Here is a 14,422-nt window from a genome sequence, read left to right on the forward strand (position 1 = left end):
CCTGGGGCACAGGAGAAGCCAGTGACCTGCTCACCCTGCTCCGTGCTGGACACATGGGCAGTGCTAAGGTGGGGCAGGGAGAGCACAGCATGGGGGGGGGAGCTAGGGAAAGACCCTGTCTGCCCCCCTTCCCCCCGGCCAGGGTAGAGCTGGGGCAGAGAGGGGGTGGGCCAGATCCCCAGCCGGCCCAGAGCCGGGGTTGACCTGCCTGCGGATCTGGCCCGGTGATCCAGGGGGTCCCCTCCCCCCAGGCCCAGCCCCGGCCACACCTGTTGCCGTTTATCGTTGCTGTTTGCTCAGGATAATGAAAGCTGAACAGCGAGCGAGCCCTGCAGCCGCATCCTGGTGCACGCCCCGCCAACAGGGATCTGGGCCTTTGCCCGGGGGCGGCCAGCCTGGGGCCAGCCCCCCCTTCATTGTGGGGCTTTTCCCCTCTGCCGAATGGCTCTTTACCTCCCCCCTCTTGGAAACACCTGTGTTGCTATGGCGACATCGCTGTCATGGGGGTGGGCTGGCTGGGTTGGCACCCCTGGCGGTGGGCAATGCCAGGCTAACACGATGCCTCGCCCGGGAATGGGGCTCAGCAAGCTGCCGTGCCTGGCCTTGAGCTTCCTGATTGGCTGGCTGGGATGCCACGCCCGGCCCGCTAATGCCTAGGAGGTGCTGGGCACCCCGTTATATTAACCCCATGTCGCCGTCTCCCGGCGCCCAGCCAGGTCCCTGGCGCACGCAGCACATGCACTTGGCCTGCCTGAGGCGGGCTACGCCCCGGCACCAGGGAAGGAGCGGGGTCCCCCCGGCTTTCTCTTGGGAGGAGGGTGCTGTGTGGCTTGACTGCGCCCAGACGGTGTTCGCTGTGGCACAGTGCCCCGCCTCCAGTCCCAGCATTGGCTGCTTGGCCTAGGAGAGCTGTGAGCCATTCCCAGCTCTGCCCCTGACTGCGTGTGACACTGCCCTGCCCCGTGCCTCAGTTTCCCCAATTACACCATGGGGGTGCCAACTTTCCCCGCCCCCCTGGCTGGCATTGAGGGTCAAAGCTCATTCTCAGTCCGTGTGGAGAGGCTCGTCCGGCAGGTGCAGTAGCCTCCTTTGGGGGCGGGGGGTAGGGGGGATCCATGTTCGTGGAGGCAGGCTGTGATGAAGTGGGACTGTTCTTAATGGTTCCTCTGAATACTGTGTGGGTGCCTCAGTTTCCCCTATGCATTTCTTAAGTCTCCAGTGTGCATAAATGGCCGACACTCTGTCTCCCTGGCAACAAATGGCCAGGGCCCTTCCCCCCCTGCAAAGGGATGGCTAAAGGTGAACAAAGAGATCAAGTGACCTCCTGGCCTGGGAAAGAGACAAAGGCCAGAGGAGGAGGGGCTGGAGAGGGTTTCAGTTTGGAGCTGGCTGGGGACGGGGAGTGAGGGCAGACGGGGGTGTCTGGCTCGCTGGGCCCCAGAATGGACCCAGCTGAGGGGTCCTGTTCTCTGTACCTACAAGTTCTGTTTTAGACCATGTTCCTGTCATCTAATAAACCTCTGTGTTACTGGCTGGCTGAGAGTCACGTCTGACTGCGAAGTGGGGGTGCAGGACCCTCTGGCTTCCCCAGGACCCCCCTGGGCGGACTCGCTGTGGGAAGCGCACGGAGGGGCATATGCTGAATGCTCCAAGGTCAGACCCAGGAAGGTGGAGCCGTGTGAGCTTCTTGCCCTGAAGACGGTCTGCTCCGAGGGAGAGGAGGCTCCCCAAAGTCCTGACTGGCTTTGTGGGGAGCAGTTCCAGAGCATCGCCCCGGGACTCCGTGACACAGGCGTCTCACCAGGAGCTGGGGCTGAGCCTATGGGGGGGGGGGGGGGGTTTGAACGTCAGGCCAGAGACCTTGCACTGGGCCCTGTATCAAGGGGGTGCTGGCAGGGGCGGGACACCAGGAGGATGGGCTCAGGTGCCCGGGGGTTGCTGGGCAGAGGGGCAGCTGCAGATTCCCCTGGGTGGGCAGCACCGTCCCAGGTTGACGCTCTAGCACCAGGCGCTGCCGGCTGGCATTGCTGGGCAAAGCGCTGAGGACAAACCGCCTGGAGAAGACGTTCCTGGCCTGGCAGAGCAGCTGCCGAGTGAAGGGTTAACGGCTCGGCCACGTGTCCAGCCCCCGTGGGCCCTGGGGAGCCAGGGGAGCGCGGCCTGGGTGCGCCGGGCGGGGTGAGGTGCAGGCCCGGTGGGGCGCATGTCCCCACTGGTGCAGGGGGCCCAGGGAGCTCGGGCTGCGGCGGAGGAGGCGATGGGCCGGCGGGTGCCCCCTCCCCAGCCCCCTGGGTCTGATGTCATCTCACTGGGTCCAGGGGGCACCCAGGGCTCTGCGGGTCCAGGGCGCTGGGGATTCATGGGGCAGGACCAGGCTGGGCCTTTCCCAGCGTTACACCCTCCCAGCCGCTCACTCCTGCAGCCCCCAGCTGGCAGGGAGGGCAGACGATGCCCAGAGACCTGTGCCCAGCTGGCAGGGTGCCCACGAGGGGCTGGGTGTCTTTGCCTCCTTTGGGATGGAGCCCGGGGTCTCCAGACAGGCTGGGTTATAGACCAGCTCTAATGCTGGCTGGAGGGGACCCCCCCAGCCCTGTCTCCGAGCCCCGGGGGCCTTTAAGGGCTCCCACAGGTGCCTCTGGGCCTTGGCCCCTGGGTGGCGGGTCTGCCCACACTGGTGTCAGGCCCTGTGCGCACCTAGGCAGTAATCCACAGGCCGGGAAAGCGGCAGCTGGCGGGGCTCCGGTGACCTTCACACGGGATTAATCCCCATGGGAACAGGAGCCGGCGGGTGACTCCACTTCCCCATTGCGGGCCGTGTGGGGCGAGGAGCACGGGCCGTGCTGGGGGGGCACCTGGGAGCCTGTCGCCGCCTAGTGTGGGGGCCCCGGGGGAGCGTCTGCGGGTAGCACCTGTCCCAGTCCCGGGGCACGCGGGCACAGCCTGTGGCATGCATGAATGTGGCAAATATAACGGGGCGCCCCTGCTCGTGGGGCTCTGGGGGAGCGGGGTGTATGTGGGGGACAGACAGTGCCTGGGTGCCAGGGTCTCGGGAACGTGCCCTGGGGAAGGTCCCGCCACATGTCCTGGCTCCAGGCAGGACCCCAGCCCGCCCCCCTCGCGGGCGCTGTTTTGGGCAGGGACCTGGCACACTCAGTACAATAGGAGCTCAGTGGGGCTGAGCCCCATGCTTCCCCCCCTGCCCGCCACTTAGAGCAAAGACACACTGGATGCTTAGCACAGCCCCCCCCCCCCCCAGAGCGGCTGCCCCCCCCTTCCCTGGCACAGAGACGGCCACCCACGTACCACGCTGCCTCTGGGGCACCGGGCGGGGGGAGTCTCCAGGAATTGGGGCTAAATGTCCAGGAGAGACACCGGCAGAGCAGTGTGTCAGGGGGCCGCCCAGGAGGCTGCGGGTCAGGAGTGAGGGGCATCAGCGGAGGTAGTTTGGGGGAAGCTTTGCCAGCCCCTGCCCCCTTGATCTCATCTTTATGCTCCCCAGATTCCCTGGCCCAGAGCAGCAGGTGCTGGGTGGGCCAACGGGCTGCAGCAGCCCCAGGCAGACGTCAGAGCCGCTCCCCATCTGCAGCGGGAGGGACGGGGGGGGGGGGGGGGGGGTCTAATCCCAGGAACATCTGCCAGCCTGTTTGCAGTCAGGCGCTGCTGTGAGTGCAGGCGGGGGCTGGGTGCCCTCACACATGTGTCCAGGCCTGGGCTCCGCCATGACGGGGTGCGTGGCCGGGGGGGCAGTGGGGGTCAGCGTGTCTCGCTGCATGCGCAGGCCGGCACAGGGCATGTGCGTGAGCACACGCGTGTGCGCCGCAGGGCTCGGCATGACCACTCCCCAGTGTTCCTGGAGCAGAGGACAGGGCAGCCTGGCTGCTGGGAGTGGGTCAGCTCGCCAGGCCCTGATCCGGGGCTCAGGGGAGCCGGGGGAGGGGGTTGGCTGTGGGGAGCCAGCCCTGGGTGAATTTGCATCCCTTCCCAGTAGGGTGAGTCTGCAGGGAAATGAGGCTGCCTGGGGGCTGCACCCGCCCTGATCTAATCAGCCAGACCCTGCAAATAAAAGCCACCTGTGTCTGCGCTGGTGGCAGGAAACAATCCCCAGAGCAAACACAGCACCCGGCAACTGGGAGCAAGATAAACAGGGCCTGGCCTCAGCTCCATCTGCTGGGGGGGGGGGGGGGGGCAGCTCCCCGCACAGGCCCCGAACTTCCCTCCCCACTGGGGGCTGCGCAGAGCACAGTGACCCACGTGGGAGACCAGCTCGGAGCTGCCCTCTGACTCTGTCAAAATCCATGGGGCTGGGGCAGAGATGTGGGGCCCAGTCAGATCACTAGGAACACGGGCCCTGGCTCATAGCACTGGCCATGGTGGCCTGCTTCCTGCTGCATTGGTTCAGCCCAGCTAGTCTAGAACCCCACCTCCTGCTGCATTGGTTCAGCCCAGCTAGTCTAGAACCCCACCTCCTGCTGCATTGGTTCGGCCCAGCTAGTCTAGAACCCTACCTCCTGCTACATTGGTTCAGCCCAGCTAACCCAGAACCCTCTTCCTGCTACATTGGTTCAGCCCAGCTAGTCTAGAACCAACCTTCTGAAGCTTTGGTTCAGCCCAGCTAGTCTAGAACCACAACTCCGGCTGCTCCGGATCAGGCCACTGGCCCATCCTACCTCCTGTCCAACCATTGACTGCTCTTGACCTGTGTCTTCCTTGGAACTCAGGGCAAAGCTCCATCTCCTGCCCCAGCACCGCCCATTGCCCGCTGCTGTTGGGGCATATCAGCCCAGCTCCCCTCCAGGCACCGCCCCACAGGGGGTGGGTTGGGGGCTAGCATGGGAACCCTACAGCCGGCCCCCTCCCCCTGCTACATTGTTACCCCTCACCGACCCCTCTGCCGCCCGAACGCCCTGCTGCTGGGAGTCCCACAGGGTAACGAGGCAGCCTTTCCTCCCACCGATCCCGGTCAATATCACCGAGGGGCCCCCCTGCTCCATGCTCCAATCTCCTCCCCCGTTGCCCTGCCTGGCCTTGAGCCCGTCCCCAGCTCTGCTCCGCTGGGAGGGCAGCGCTGGGGTCTGAGCCTGGGAAACAGGGCTGCCCTGGCCCCCGCTGTCCCATGAGCCATGGGGGACCCTGCTTCTTCCCTAGCGCCAGCCTCCTCTCCGTCCCGTCCCCCCACTGCCGGCCCAAGAGCCGCCCCCTCTGCCCTCTGGGCAGCCTCCCCGAAACCCCAGCTCCTGCCTCGCGTCCAGTCTCTGACCTGCTGTGTCTCCAGGGAAGGTGAGATCGGCCCAGGCCCCCGGTGGGGGAGGGGAGGGTGACAGGACCAAGGGCCCCGGTGGGGGAGGGGAGGGTGGCAGAATGACCAAGGTCCCCGGTGGGGGAGGGGAGGGTGACAGGACCAAGGGCCCCGGTGGGGGAGGGGAGGGTGGCAGAATGACCAAGGTCCCCGGTGGGGGAGGGGAGGGTGACAGGACCAAGGGCCCCGGTGGGGGAGGGGAGGGTGGCAGAATGACCAGGGGCCCAGCCCGTCAGCAAGCCCCGGGCCCGCTAATGAGCTGGCATCGGCAGCTCCCCTCGAGGCAGACGAGCCCCCAGCCCCGTGTGTCTGTCGCCTGGAGACGCCTGCCGCTGGCAGCGCGGCCGCATGGGCAGCCACGCCGGGAGCTGGCTTGTTCCAGGGGACGGGGCGGCATCGCTGCCCGGGGCGCTGGGGAGCGGGCGAGGCGGAACCTGCCCCCTATGGGCAGAGTCGAGCACTCCCTGCCCCCTGCCTCTCCCCAGCTCCATGCAACGCCCCCCGCCAGCGTGGAAAGGAGCCAGGGTCCCGGAGCATTGCCTCCAGCACCCTCTGACTTTGCATTGTCCCCGTCCCCTTCCGCCGGGCAGGGACACCCCCTGCTCCCACTCCTGCCCCCCTGGGCAAGGGACGCCCTTCCCAGCCCTACTCCCCAGCCCTGCCAGGGGCGCCCGGGCTGGCAGGAGGGGAGATGGTCGAAGCACCCACAGCAAAGCCAGCGCCCTGCCTGTGGGTCCCGCTCCCAGTCCTGGGCCTTTCCGGTCGCTCCCCTACCCAGCCGAGAGCGTGGCAGGGCCCCACCGGAGCCTCATCCCCACAGTAAGGGACGTCCGGCTCCGGGGGCCCCACGCTGCCCCCTGCATTAGAAAACACCCAGCAAAGCTGGGTCCCCGCCCATGTCCTGGCCCCGGCCCCAGCCTGCCCCTGCCCAGGCCCTGGGTGTCTGCGCCGCCCGGGCGCAATCCCTGCCCTCCGGCGCCCTCTAGTGGGGGTTTGCGGGATTGTCCGCTCGGTGGGACCAGGCCCAACGCTGCTGGGGTCAGGGCAGGCGCAGGGCGAAGCCGGCCAGTCTGGCTCCTGTCACCCTGGGCTCGCAAAGCGCGCCAGTATCTCCCCCAGCTGGGGAAACCAAGGCACAGGGCGGGGAAAGGGACTCGCCTAAGGTTCCACTGCAAGTCAGTGGCGGAACAGGGCAGAGAACCCAGGAGTCCTGCCTCCCAGGGTACCCCCCCCCCCCGCACTCTAACCGCTCCCTCATCACCGACTAGGCCAGAATGGCTCTTTGGGGGGCTGCTCCTGGTCTCCAGGAGCCCAGGGGGATCCAGACATTTCCTAGGGGCATCCCCAGACAGGTGTGGCCCGTCCCTGCCCTGTCCCTGGGGCACCTTTCACACCCCAGCCGTCAGCCGGCCGGTGGGGGAGGGGGTGGGCCGGGGCCCAGGACAGGAATTAAAGGCAAAGCTGCTCCCAGGTGGCTCCACGTTTAACCCAAACGGTCCCTCCCCAGACAGGGCGGCCTCGGCCACGCTGCAAAGTCCAGTGCCCCCCACGGGGCGGGGTGGGGGGGCGCAGGGATGGGAACTGGGCACGTGCATCGCCCAGCGGCCGGGCCCTGCCAGGCAGCGAGAAAGAGAAGACCCCCCAGAGGGGCCCGATTGGAGCAACAGGAGGGGGAATCCCCGGAAATCTGCTTGATTCCCACCCTCCCAGCTCGCTAGCCTCACTCCCGCTGCGGGGCCAGCCCTGAACAGCACCCCCTGCTGGTCACAGACCAGCTCGGGGTTCCCGGCTGTCTGCTAGGGCAGTGCGTGGGGTGGCAGGCGGGACGCCGGGATGGGCCGATCCCCATCCCAGTGCTGGGACCCACCGCCCCAGCTCGACACCGCCGAGGTGGGGGACAGGCTGGGGAGAGGATCTGACGTGGGAGGTGGGTGGGCCAAGCCTCCCCCAGGAGCCTCAGGGCAGTGAGCCCCGGGCAGGGGGCCGGGCACAGCTTGGCATCTGTGACCCAAGGAAGGGAAGCTTCTGCCTCAGTGTCCCCTGGCCTCCACCGTGGCATTTCAACAAGCAGCCCAGCGAGCAGCGCAGCTCCTGCCCCCCCCCCATGACACCACTGTCCCCCCCCGGCTGGCGTCCCACTGGCCCCGGCTCTGCCCCTAATCCCCCCAGCACGGGCGCATTGTGCCGCGGGAGAAAGGAAAGTGGAGCGTCAGGCGTTTTCCCTATTGTGACCCTGAGCTCCGGAGCGAGCGCGGCCCAGCACTTTCCATTGTGCGCCCGGGCGGCTGATCCCCCCCACAATGGCTGAGTGGACTGGACAAACCGGCGCCTGGCCCCCCGCACCCCCCGGGCTCCCCCCCGCTGACTCAGCCCTGCCTGCTTGTGCACACGCTGCACTGAGCCGGCCGGGCTATAAGAGGCCCTGGGAGGCCCCCAGCCCCACAGCGCCACCCTCGTCTTTGTGCCCTGCAGACCAAGTAAGTACCAGGCTATGAACCCCCCGGGCCCCTGCAGCCGCCCCCCACGAGACTGTCTGGGGGCGCTCGGGGGGGGGCAGCACAGCTGGCACGTTGGTATTTTTGGCGTGGATCCTGGTTTCGGGGACTTGCTGTCTTGGCTGTCCACTGCCTCCTCGCCACCCCCCCCCCCAGCCCTGGCACAGGATTAGGGAAGCTGGGGGGGCAGAGCCCTCCCACGAGGGCACATCTGCCATGCACCCCGATAACTGCGCCATGGAGTCACCCCGCTGCTGCATGAGCGTCCCAGTGGGTGCTGGGACCAGGAGCCTGCCCATGCCCTGCCTGCTGCCCTGCTTTTAGGGTGTGGGGGGCTCCTGTGAACTGCAGCCCCTGCTAGCCTCTGGGCTCCCCCCCCCAGCTCTGCCGGTGCCCCTCACTCCCGACCCGCAGCCTCTGCTAGCCCAGCCCTGGGCTCCCCCCCCAGCTATGCCGGTGCCCCTCACTCCCGACCCACAGCCCCTGCTAGCCCAGCCCTGGGGTCCCCCCCAGTTCTGCCGGTGTCCCTCACTCCCGACCCACAGCCCCCAGCTAGCCCAGCCCTGGGCTCCCCCCAGCTCTGCCGGTGCCCCTCACTCCCGACCCGCAGCCCCTGCTAGCCTTTGGGCTCCCCCCCCCCCCAGCTCTGCCGGTGCCCCTCACTCCCGACCTGCAGCCCCTGCTAGCCTCTGGGCTCCCCGCCCAGCTCTGCCGGTGCCCCTCACTCCCGACCCGCAGCCCCTGCTAGCCCAGCCCTGGGCTCCCCCCCCAGCTCTGCCGGTGCCCCTCACTCCCGACCCACAGCCCCTGCTAGCCTCTGGGCTCCCCCCCCCCCAGCTCTGCCGGTGCCCCTCACTCCCGACCCACAGCCCCTGCTAGCCTCCGGGCTCCCCCCCCCAGCTCTGCCGGTGCCCCTCACTCCCGACCCGCAGCCCCTGCTAGCCTCTGGGCTCCCCCCCCCCCCAGCTCTGCCGGTGTCCCTCACTCCCGACCCGCAGCTCCTGCTAGCCCAGCCCTGTCCCCCCCACAGCTCTGCCGGTGCCCCTCACTCCCGACCTGCAGCCCCTACTAGCCCAGCCCTGGGCTCCATGTCCCTAACTCCTCAATCCCACCATGTAGCTGCCCCAACCCTCGGTGCCGCTATTCCCCCTCGGAGCAGAGGCGAACCCTGGGGCCGGATGAGCTCTAGGAACCCAGATTCCCCCGTGGGCGTAGCTGAGACTCGTGCCCTGCCCTGCTGGAGCCGTGTCGCTGCGGGGGGCCAGGGCGGAGGTCTCGTGTGGCTGAGGTGGGCTTTGTTTCTGCAGCTGGAGAGCTCCCAATGACCAGCCCGCCCATGGAGGCCCTGGGCCAGTTCAAGCTCACGGTCTGGGAGGAGGAGAATTTCCAGGGCAAGCGCAGTGAGTTCCTGCTGGAGTGTCCCAGCGTCATGGACCGCGGCTTCCGCAAGCTCCGCTCCATCAAGGTGGAGAACGGCTCGTAAGTGCCCCAGGCCCCAGCCTCACCCGCCCGGGGCCCCCTCGCCGCCTCCTCCCGCGAGCTGCCAGGCCGTAGGGCAGCTCCACAGTGCAGCAGGGGTCAGAGCACACGCCTGGGTCCTAGCCCCAGCTCTGCCACGGACTTGCTGGGTGACCTTGGGCCAGTCGCTTCCCTGCTCTGTGACTCGGTTTCTCCCGCTGTGAAATGAGGCGCATGAGGGTGAGGGATGGGCTCCCTCCCCCCAGGCGGTGCTGAGGGCAAGGGGCAGCTGATCTGTCCAGGTGGGGGAAGCCCAGACTGGGTCCCTGGGGGGCCTGCCCTGCCCCCTCCTCCCAGGGACTTTGCCAGCTCTGCTTTTGGGGGCACGTTCCCACAGACGTGCGGGTGCCGCTGACACCGTCCCCTCCCCCTCTCGCACAGCTGGGTGGGCTTCGAGTACCCGGAGTACCAGGGGCAGCAGTTCATCCTGGAGAAGGGCGACTACCCCCGCTGGGAGGCCTGGAGCGGAAACAGCGGCTACCGAACCGAGCACCTGCTGTCGTTCCGGCCCATCAAATGCGCTGTGAGTCGGACGCGCCTTCGAACGCACACCCCCCCCCCGCTCATCCCCATCTCCGCCCACGCGCCCGGCACACCGGCCCAGGGGCCACGGCACAGCAGGGGGCCTGGGGCCGAGGAGACAATGGGAAGGCTCATGGGAATCTCCTATCATCTTTGTGCCTAGGTGATGAGCAGGGATGGATAGACAGAGGGGGTTCCTGGGGGGGTTCCTGGGGATAGATGGATAGATAGATAGATAGATAGATGAGAGGTGTATGAGGATAGATAGATAGATAGATAGATAGATAGATATAGATGGGGGGTATGAGGATGGATGGACACAGACAGACAGGGGGTGTATGGGGATGGATGGACAGACAGAGGGTGTATGGGGATGGATGGACACACACAGACAGAGGGTGTATGGGGGATGGATGGACAGACAGGGGGTGTATGGGGATGGATGGACACACGCAGACAGGGGGTGTATGGGGATGGATGGACAGACAGGGAGGTGTATGGGGAGGGATGGACACACACAGACAGGGGGTGTATGGGGCTGGATGGACAGACGGGGTGTATGGGATGGATAGACAGACAGGGGGTGTATGGGGAGGAATGGACAGACAGACAGACAGGGGGTGTATGGGGATGGATGGACACACACAAACAGGGGGTGTATGGGGCTGGATGGACAGACAAGGGGTGTATGGGGAGGGATGGACACACAGACAGGGGGTGTATGGGGCTGGATGGACAGACGGGGTGTATGGGGAGGGATGGACACACACAGACAGGGGGTGTATGGGGCTGGATGGACAGACGGGGTGTATGGGGAGGGATGGACAGACAGGGGGTGTATGGGGATGGATGGACAGACAGGGGGTGTGTGGGGAGGGATGGACACACACAGACAGGGGGTATATGGGGGATGGATGGACAGACAGGGGGTGTGTGGGGAGGGATGGACACACACAGACAGGGGGTATATGGGGGATGGATGGACAGACAGGGTGTGTGTGGCGAGGGATGGACAAACGGGGTATGTGGGGATGGATGGACAGACAGTCATACGGTTGCCAGGTCACTGCCTTTACAGCTCAGCAGTAGGTTGCTGAGGTTAAAACTCCTTCTCAGATCCCTCTCACAAACCGATTTTGTGATTCTAAACACAACTGGCAGCCGGCAGCACTCGGTGTTTAACCCCCACCCCCCCACCCGGGAGCAGGTGAGGCTAGCACAGGGGAACCCAAGTGCCACTGTTTGGGCTGTGCCAGGCTCCCCAGAGAAGGGCGTGGGTGCCTGGTGGCAAAGGGGCAGCCTGGCATGGGGCACACTCCCGCTAGCTGGAGCCAGTGACACCGGGAAGGGACATTGCCGTGGCCTCGCCGGACATTCCCACCCAGGTCTCGGCTCTCCCCCCTGCCAGGCTGCGGCCCTATCACGCCATCTGCAGAGACGTGGGGGCTTTAAACCCTGGCACGTCCCCTGCTCCAGCACCGCCTCCCGCCCCGGCGTTTTAATAACCGCCAGGCAGATATGCTCAGGCTTTAATAAAGGGGCTCAGATAAGATCGCTGCTCGCTGGCAGGGCTGCTCGGTGGGGAACAACGTGGACGGGGGGAGAGGGGGGGCCGACAGCACCATGTCTAGTGCGGTTCTCGGGATTAACCCCTCGGTGCCCGCCAGTCTGCCAGCCAGCCAGCCGGCACCCAGACGGGCCAAGAACCAACCCCGGCTCTCGGTGCCCAATGGGCAGACGCAGGCCACGGCTGTCCCGAGCATCTGCATCGTCCCTCTGTAGCAGAGACAGCTCAGGCCCGAGACCGCTGGGCGTTTGGCATCTTCGCTCGCCTGCCTCTGGCTCGCCCTGGCACGGGGTACCAGCGCATCCCCCAGGCAGGCACGGGCACCAGGGAGAGGCAAGCACATGGGCATCCTCTGGAGTGAGACAGGGCCCTGGCCAGCAGGGCCCTGCAGCTCCGGCCCCCAGCTCCCCGAGCGGCTCTGGGGCAGGTATCTCTGGGAGGGGAGAGGAATGGGGAGCAGGACGCAGGGGCGGGTAGCTGGAGAGGTTTGCACGGCTGACCTGGTGGTGAACGCACTGGGCTGGGACTCGAGGGAACCCACCCCTGCCTCCCCGCGTGACCCTGGGGGGTCTCAGCTTCGTCCGCCTTGTCCCTGTCACTGGGGCAGGGCCGGCTTGTGCTGGCTCTGTGCAGCGCCTGGCACCAGCGTGGGACCCTTTGTTGTTTCCCTGGCCCAGCCCGGTCAGCCCAGCCCTTGGCACCGTTTGCCCCTCCGCACTGGGTGTCTCCAGCCGAGGCCGGTGATTTCAAGTTAAGGAGGCAGCTGAGAAAGAAAGACCAGGTGCTGTCAGGAGCATCGGTTCTCCCCTCCCTTCCCCGGGGCACCCCGCTGACTGAGTGGGGTATGGCTGCCTTGCCACAGGTCTGGGGGGGTGCAGCCCCCCTACCCCCGAATGGCAGGGGCCGTAGGCAGAGCAGCGCTGCCAGGGGAGAGGGGCTGGGCACAGAGCCCAGAGGACACGAGAGAAGAAGGGGCTGGAGAGGGGGTGAGCGGGGAGCCCCGTCTGGCTTTGGGGGCCCCGTCCTGACCTGCCTCCTCCCTGCACAGAACCACAGCGACAGCAAAGTCACCCTCTACGAGGCGGAGAACTTCCAGGGGCGGAAATTTGAGCTGAGCGACGACTTCCCCTCGCTGCAGGCCATGGGCTGGGGCAACAAAGAGGTGGCTTCTATCAAGGTGAACTCGGGAGCGTAAGTAGCCTCCAGCCGTGGGGTGCCCTGGGCTGTGTGATCCTGGGACAGTCACCTCACTGGGCCTAGCTGGTAGGGTGCTCAGCACCCCCAACATCCACTGGGGTCACTGGCCATCCAGGGTGCACTGCGCCTGGCTGGATTGGGCACTAAACTTCATTGCAGTCCCTATGCACCACCCCGGTCCCTATGCATCATCCTGGGCCCTATGCACCACCCCGGGCCCTATGCACCACCCCAGTCCCTATGCATCATCCTGGGCCCTATGCACCATCCAGGGCCCTATGCATCATCCTGGGCCCTATGCACCATCCCGGACACTATGCACCATCCCAAACCCTATGCATCATCCTGATCCCTATGCACTAGGCTAGGCAGCAGTTCTGCAGAAAAGGACCTAGGAGTTACAGTGGACGAGAAGCTGGATAGGAGTCAACAGTGTGCTCTTGTTGCCAAGAAGGCTAACGGCATTTTGGGCTGTATAAGTAGGGGCATTGCCAGCAGATCGAGGGACGTGATCGTTCCCCTTTATTCGACATTGGTGAGGCCTCATCTGGAGTACTGGGTCCAGTTTTGGGCCCCACACTACAAGAAGGATGTGGAAAAATTGGAAAGAGTCCAGCGGAGGGCAACAAAAATGATTCGGGGGCTGGAGCACATGACTTATGAGGAGAGGCTGAGGGAACTGGGATTGTTTAGTCTGCAGAAGAGAAGAATGAGGGGGGGGTTGATAGCTGCTTTCAACTACCTGAGGGGGGTTCCAAAGAGGATGGAGCTCGGCTGTTCTCAGTGGTGGCAGATGACAGAACAAGGAGCAATGGTCTCAAGTTGCAGTGGGGGAGGTCTAGGTTGGATATTAGGAAACACTATTTCACTAGGAGGGTGGTGAAGCACTGGAATGGGTTACCTAGGGAGGTGGTGGAATCTCCTTCCTTAGAGGTGTTTAAGGCCTGGCTTGACAAAGCCCTGGCTGGGATGATTTAGTTGGGGGTTGGTCCTGCTTTGAGCAGGGGGTGGGACTAGATACCTCCTGAGGTCCCTTCCAACCCTGATATTCTATGAGTCTATGATTCACTAGGCCCTATGCACCATCCCGGTCCCTGAGCTCGGCTGGGAGGTTGCGGCTGAGACCTGCACTGCGAGTGGGGGAGCGTGGGGGAGGGGCCGAGCATTTGGGGGAGGAAGGGGACCTGAATTCGAGGGGGGCCAAGAGAGGCTCAGAGGAGGGTGCCTGTTTGTCAACCCCAAAGGGAGGAAGTGGGAGACCCCGTAAGGGTGGGGAGAGCATCCCCCTTCCCCAGCCCTGAAGCGGGACCCCCGCCCGCTCAGGGGGGGCTGGCCCAGGGCCCGAGGGAGGGGGGAGCTGTGGCGGGGGCTCTGCCCCATGGCGATGCTTTGCCCCCTGCAGGTGGGTCGCGTACCAGTACCCGGGGTACCGGGGCTACCAGTACGTGCTGGAGCGGGACCGGCAGAACGGCGAGTTCCCGAAGTACACAGAGTTCAGCTCACAGGCCCACACCAACCAGGTCCAGTCCATCCGCCGCGTCCAGCACTGAGCCGGGGCCGGCCCCGCGCCCGCTACCGAATAAAGGCGTCTCGAACCAGGCTCGGCCGCTCGCGTCTCTGTCTGGGGGGAAAGCTGCGCCGGGCGCTGGGCCTGGGGGGGTGGGGAACGGCGCCTCCGCGGCCTCTTTCTTCCACTTCTCTGTCACTGGGACAAAACACCAACTGCTCCGGGCCGCTTCGGGGGGACCCCCGCCAACGCTGCGCCCCCCGAGAGCGCGCAAAGCACCAGCAAACCCTCAGGCTCATGGCTGGGCGGGATTGGGAGGC

The 14,422-nt window shown here is 65.9% G+C and overlaps 1 protein-coding gene across 1 annotated transcript; it reads left to right on the forward strand.

The window, feature by feature from the left end:
- Positions 1 to 9,112: 9,112 nt before the first annotated feature.
- Positions 9,113 to 14,145, forward strand: CRYBA2 (crystallin beta A2). Its single transcript, XM_065413643.1, has 4 exons — positions 9,113 to 9,270; positions 9,691 to 9,832; positions 12,447 to 12,589; positions 13,998 to 14,145. The coding sequence occupies exons 1-4, from the start codon at positions 9,113 to 9,115 to the stop codon at positions 14,143 to 14,145; spliced, it is 591 nt and encodes a 196-aa protein (XP_065269715.1).
- The last annotated feature ends 277 nt before the right edge of the window (positions 14,146 to 14,422 follow it).

The sequence above is a fragment of the Emys orbicularis genome, chromosome 11 (assembly GCF_028017835.1).
Source record: "Emys orbicularis isolate rEmyOrb1 chromosome 11, rEmyOrb1.hap1, whole genome shotgun sequence".
Classification (NCBI taxonomy): Eukaryota; Metazoa; Chordata; order Testudines; family Emydidae; genus Emys; species Emys orbicularis.

What these genes read in the sequence shown, in the direction of transcription:
- CRYBA2 (XM_065413643.1), top strand. Translation starts at nt 9,113, where the DNA reads ATGACCAGCCCGCCCATGGAGGCCCTGGGCCAGTTCAAGCTCACGGTC. An exon ending in ATCAAGGTGGAGAACGGCTC is followed by an intron (nt 9,271 to 9,690) that starts GTAAGTGCCCCA and finishes CCTCTCGCACAG; the next exon opens with CTGGGTGGGCTTCGAGTACC. An exon ending in TCCGGCCCATCAAATGCGCT is followed by an intron (nt 9,833 to 12,446) that starts GTGAGTCGGACG and finishes CTCCCTGCACAG; the next exon opens with AACCACAGCGACAGCAAAGT.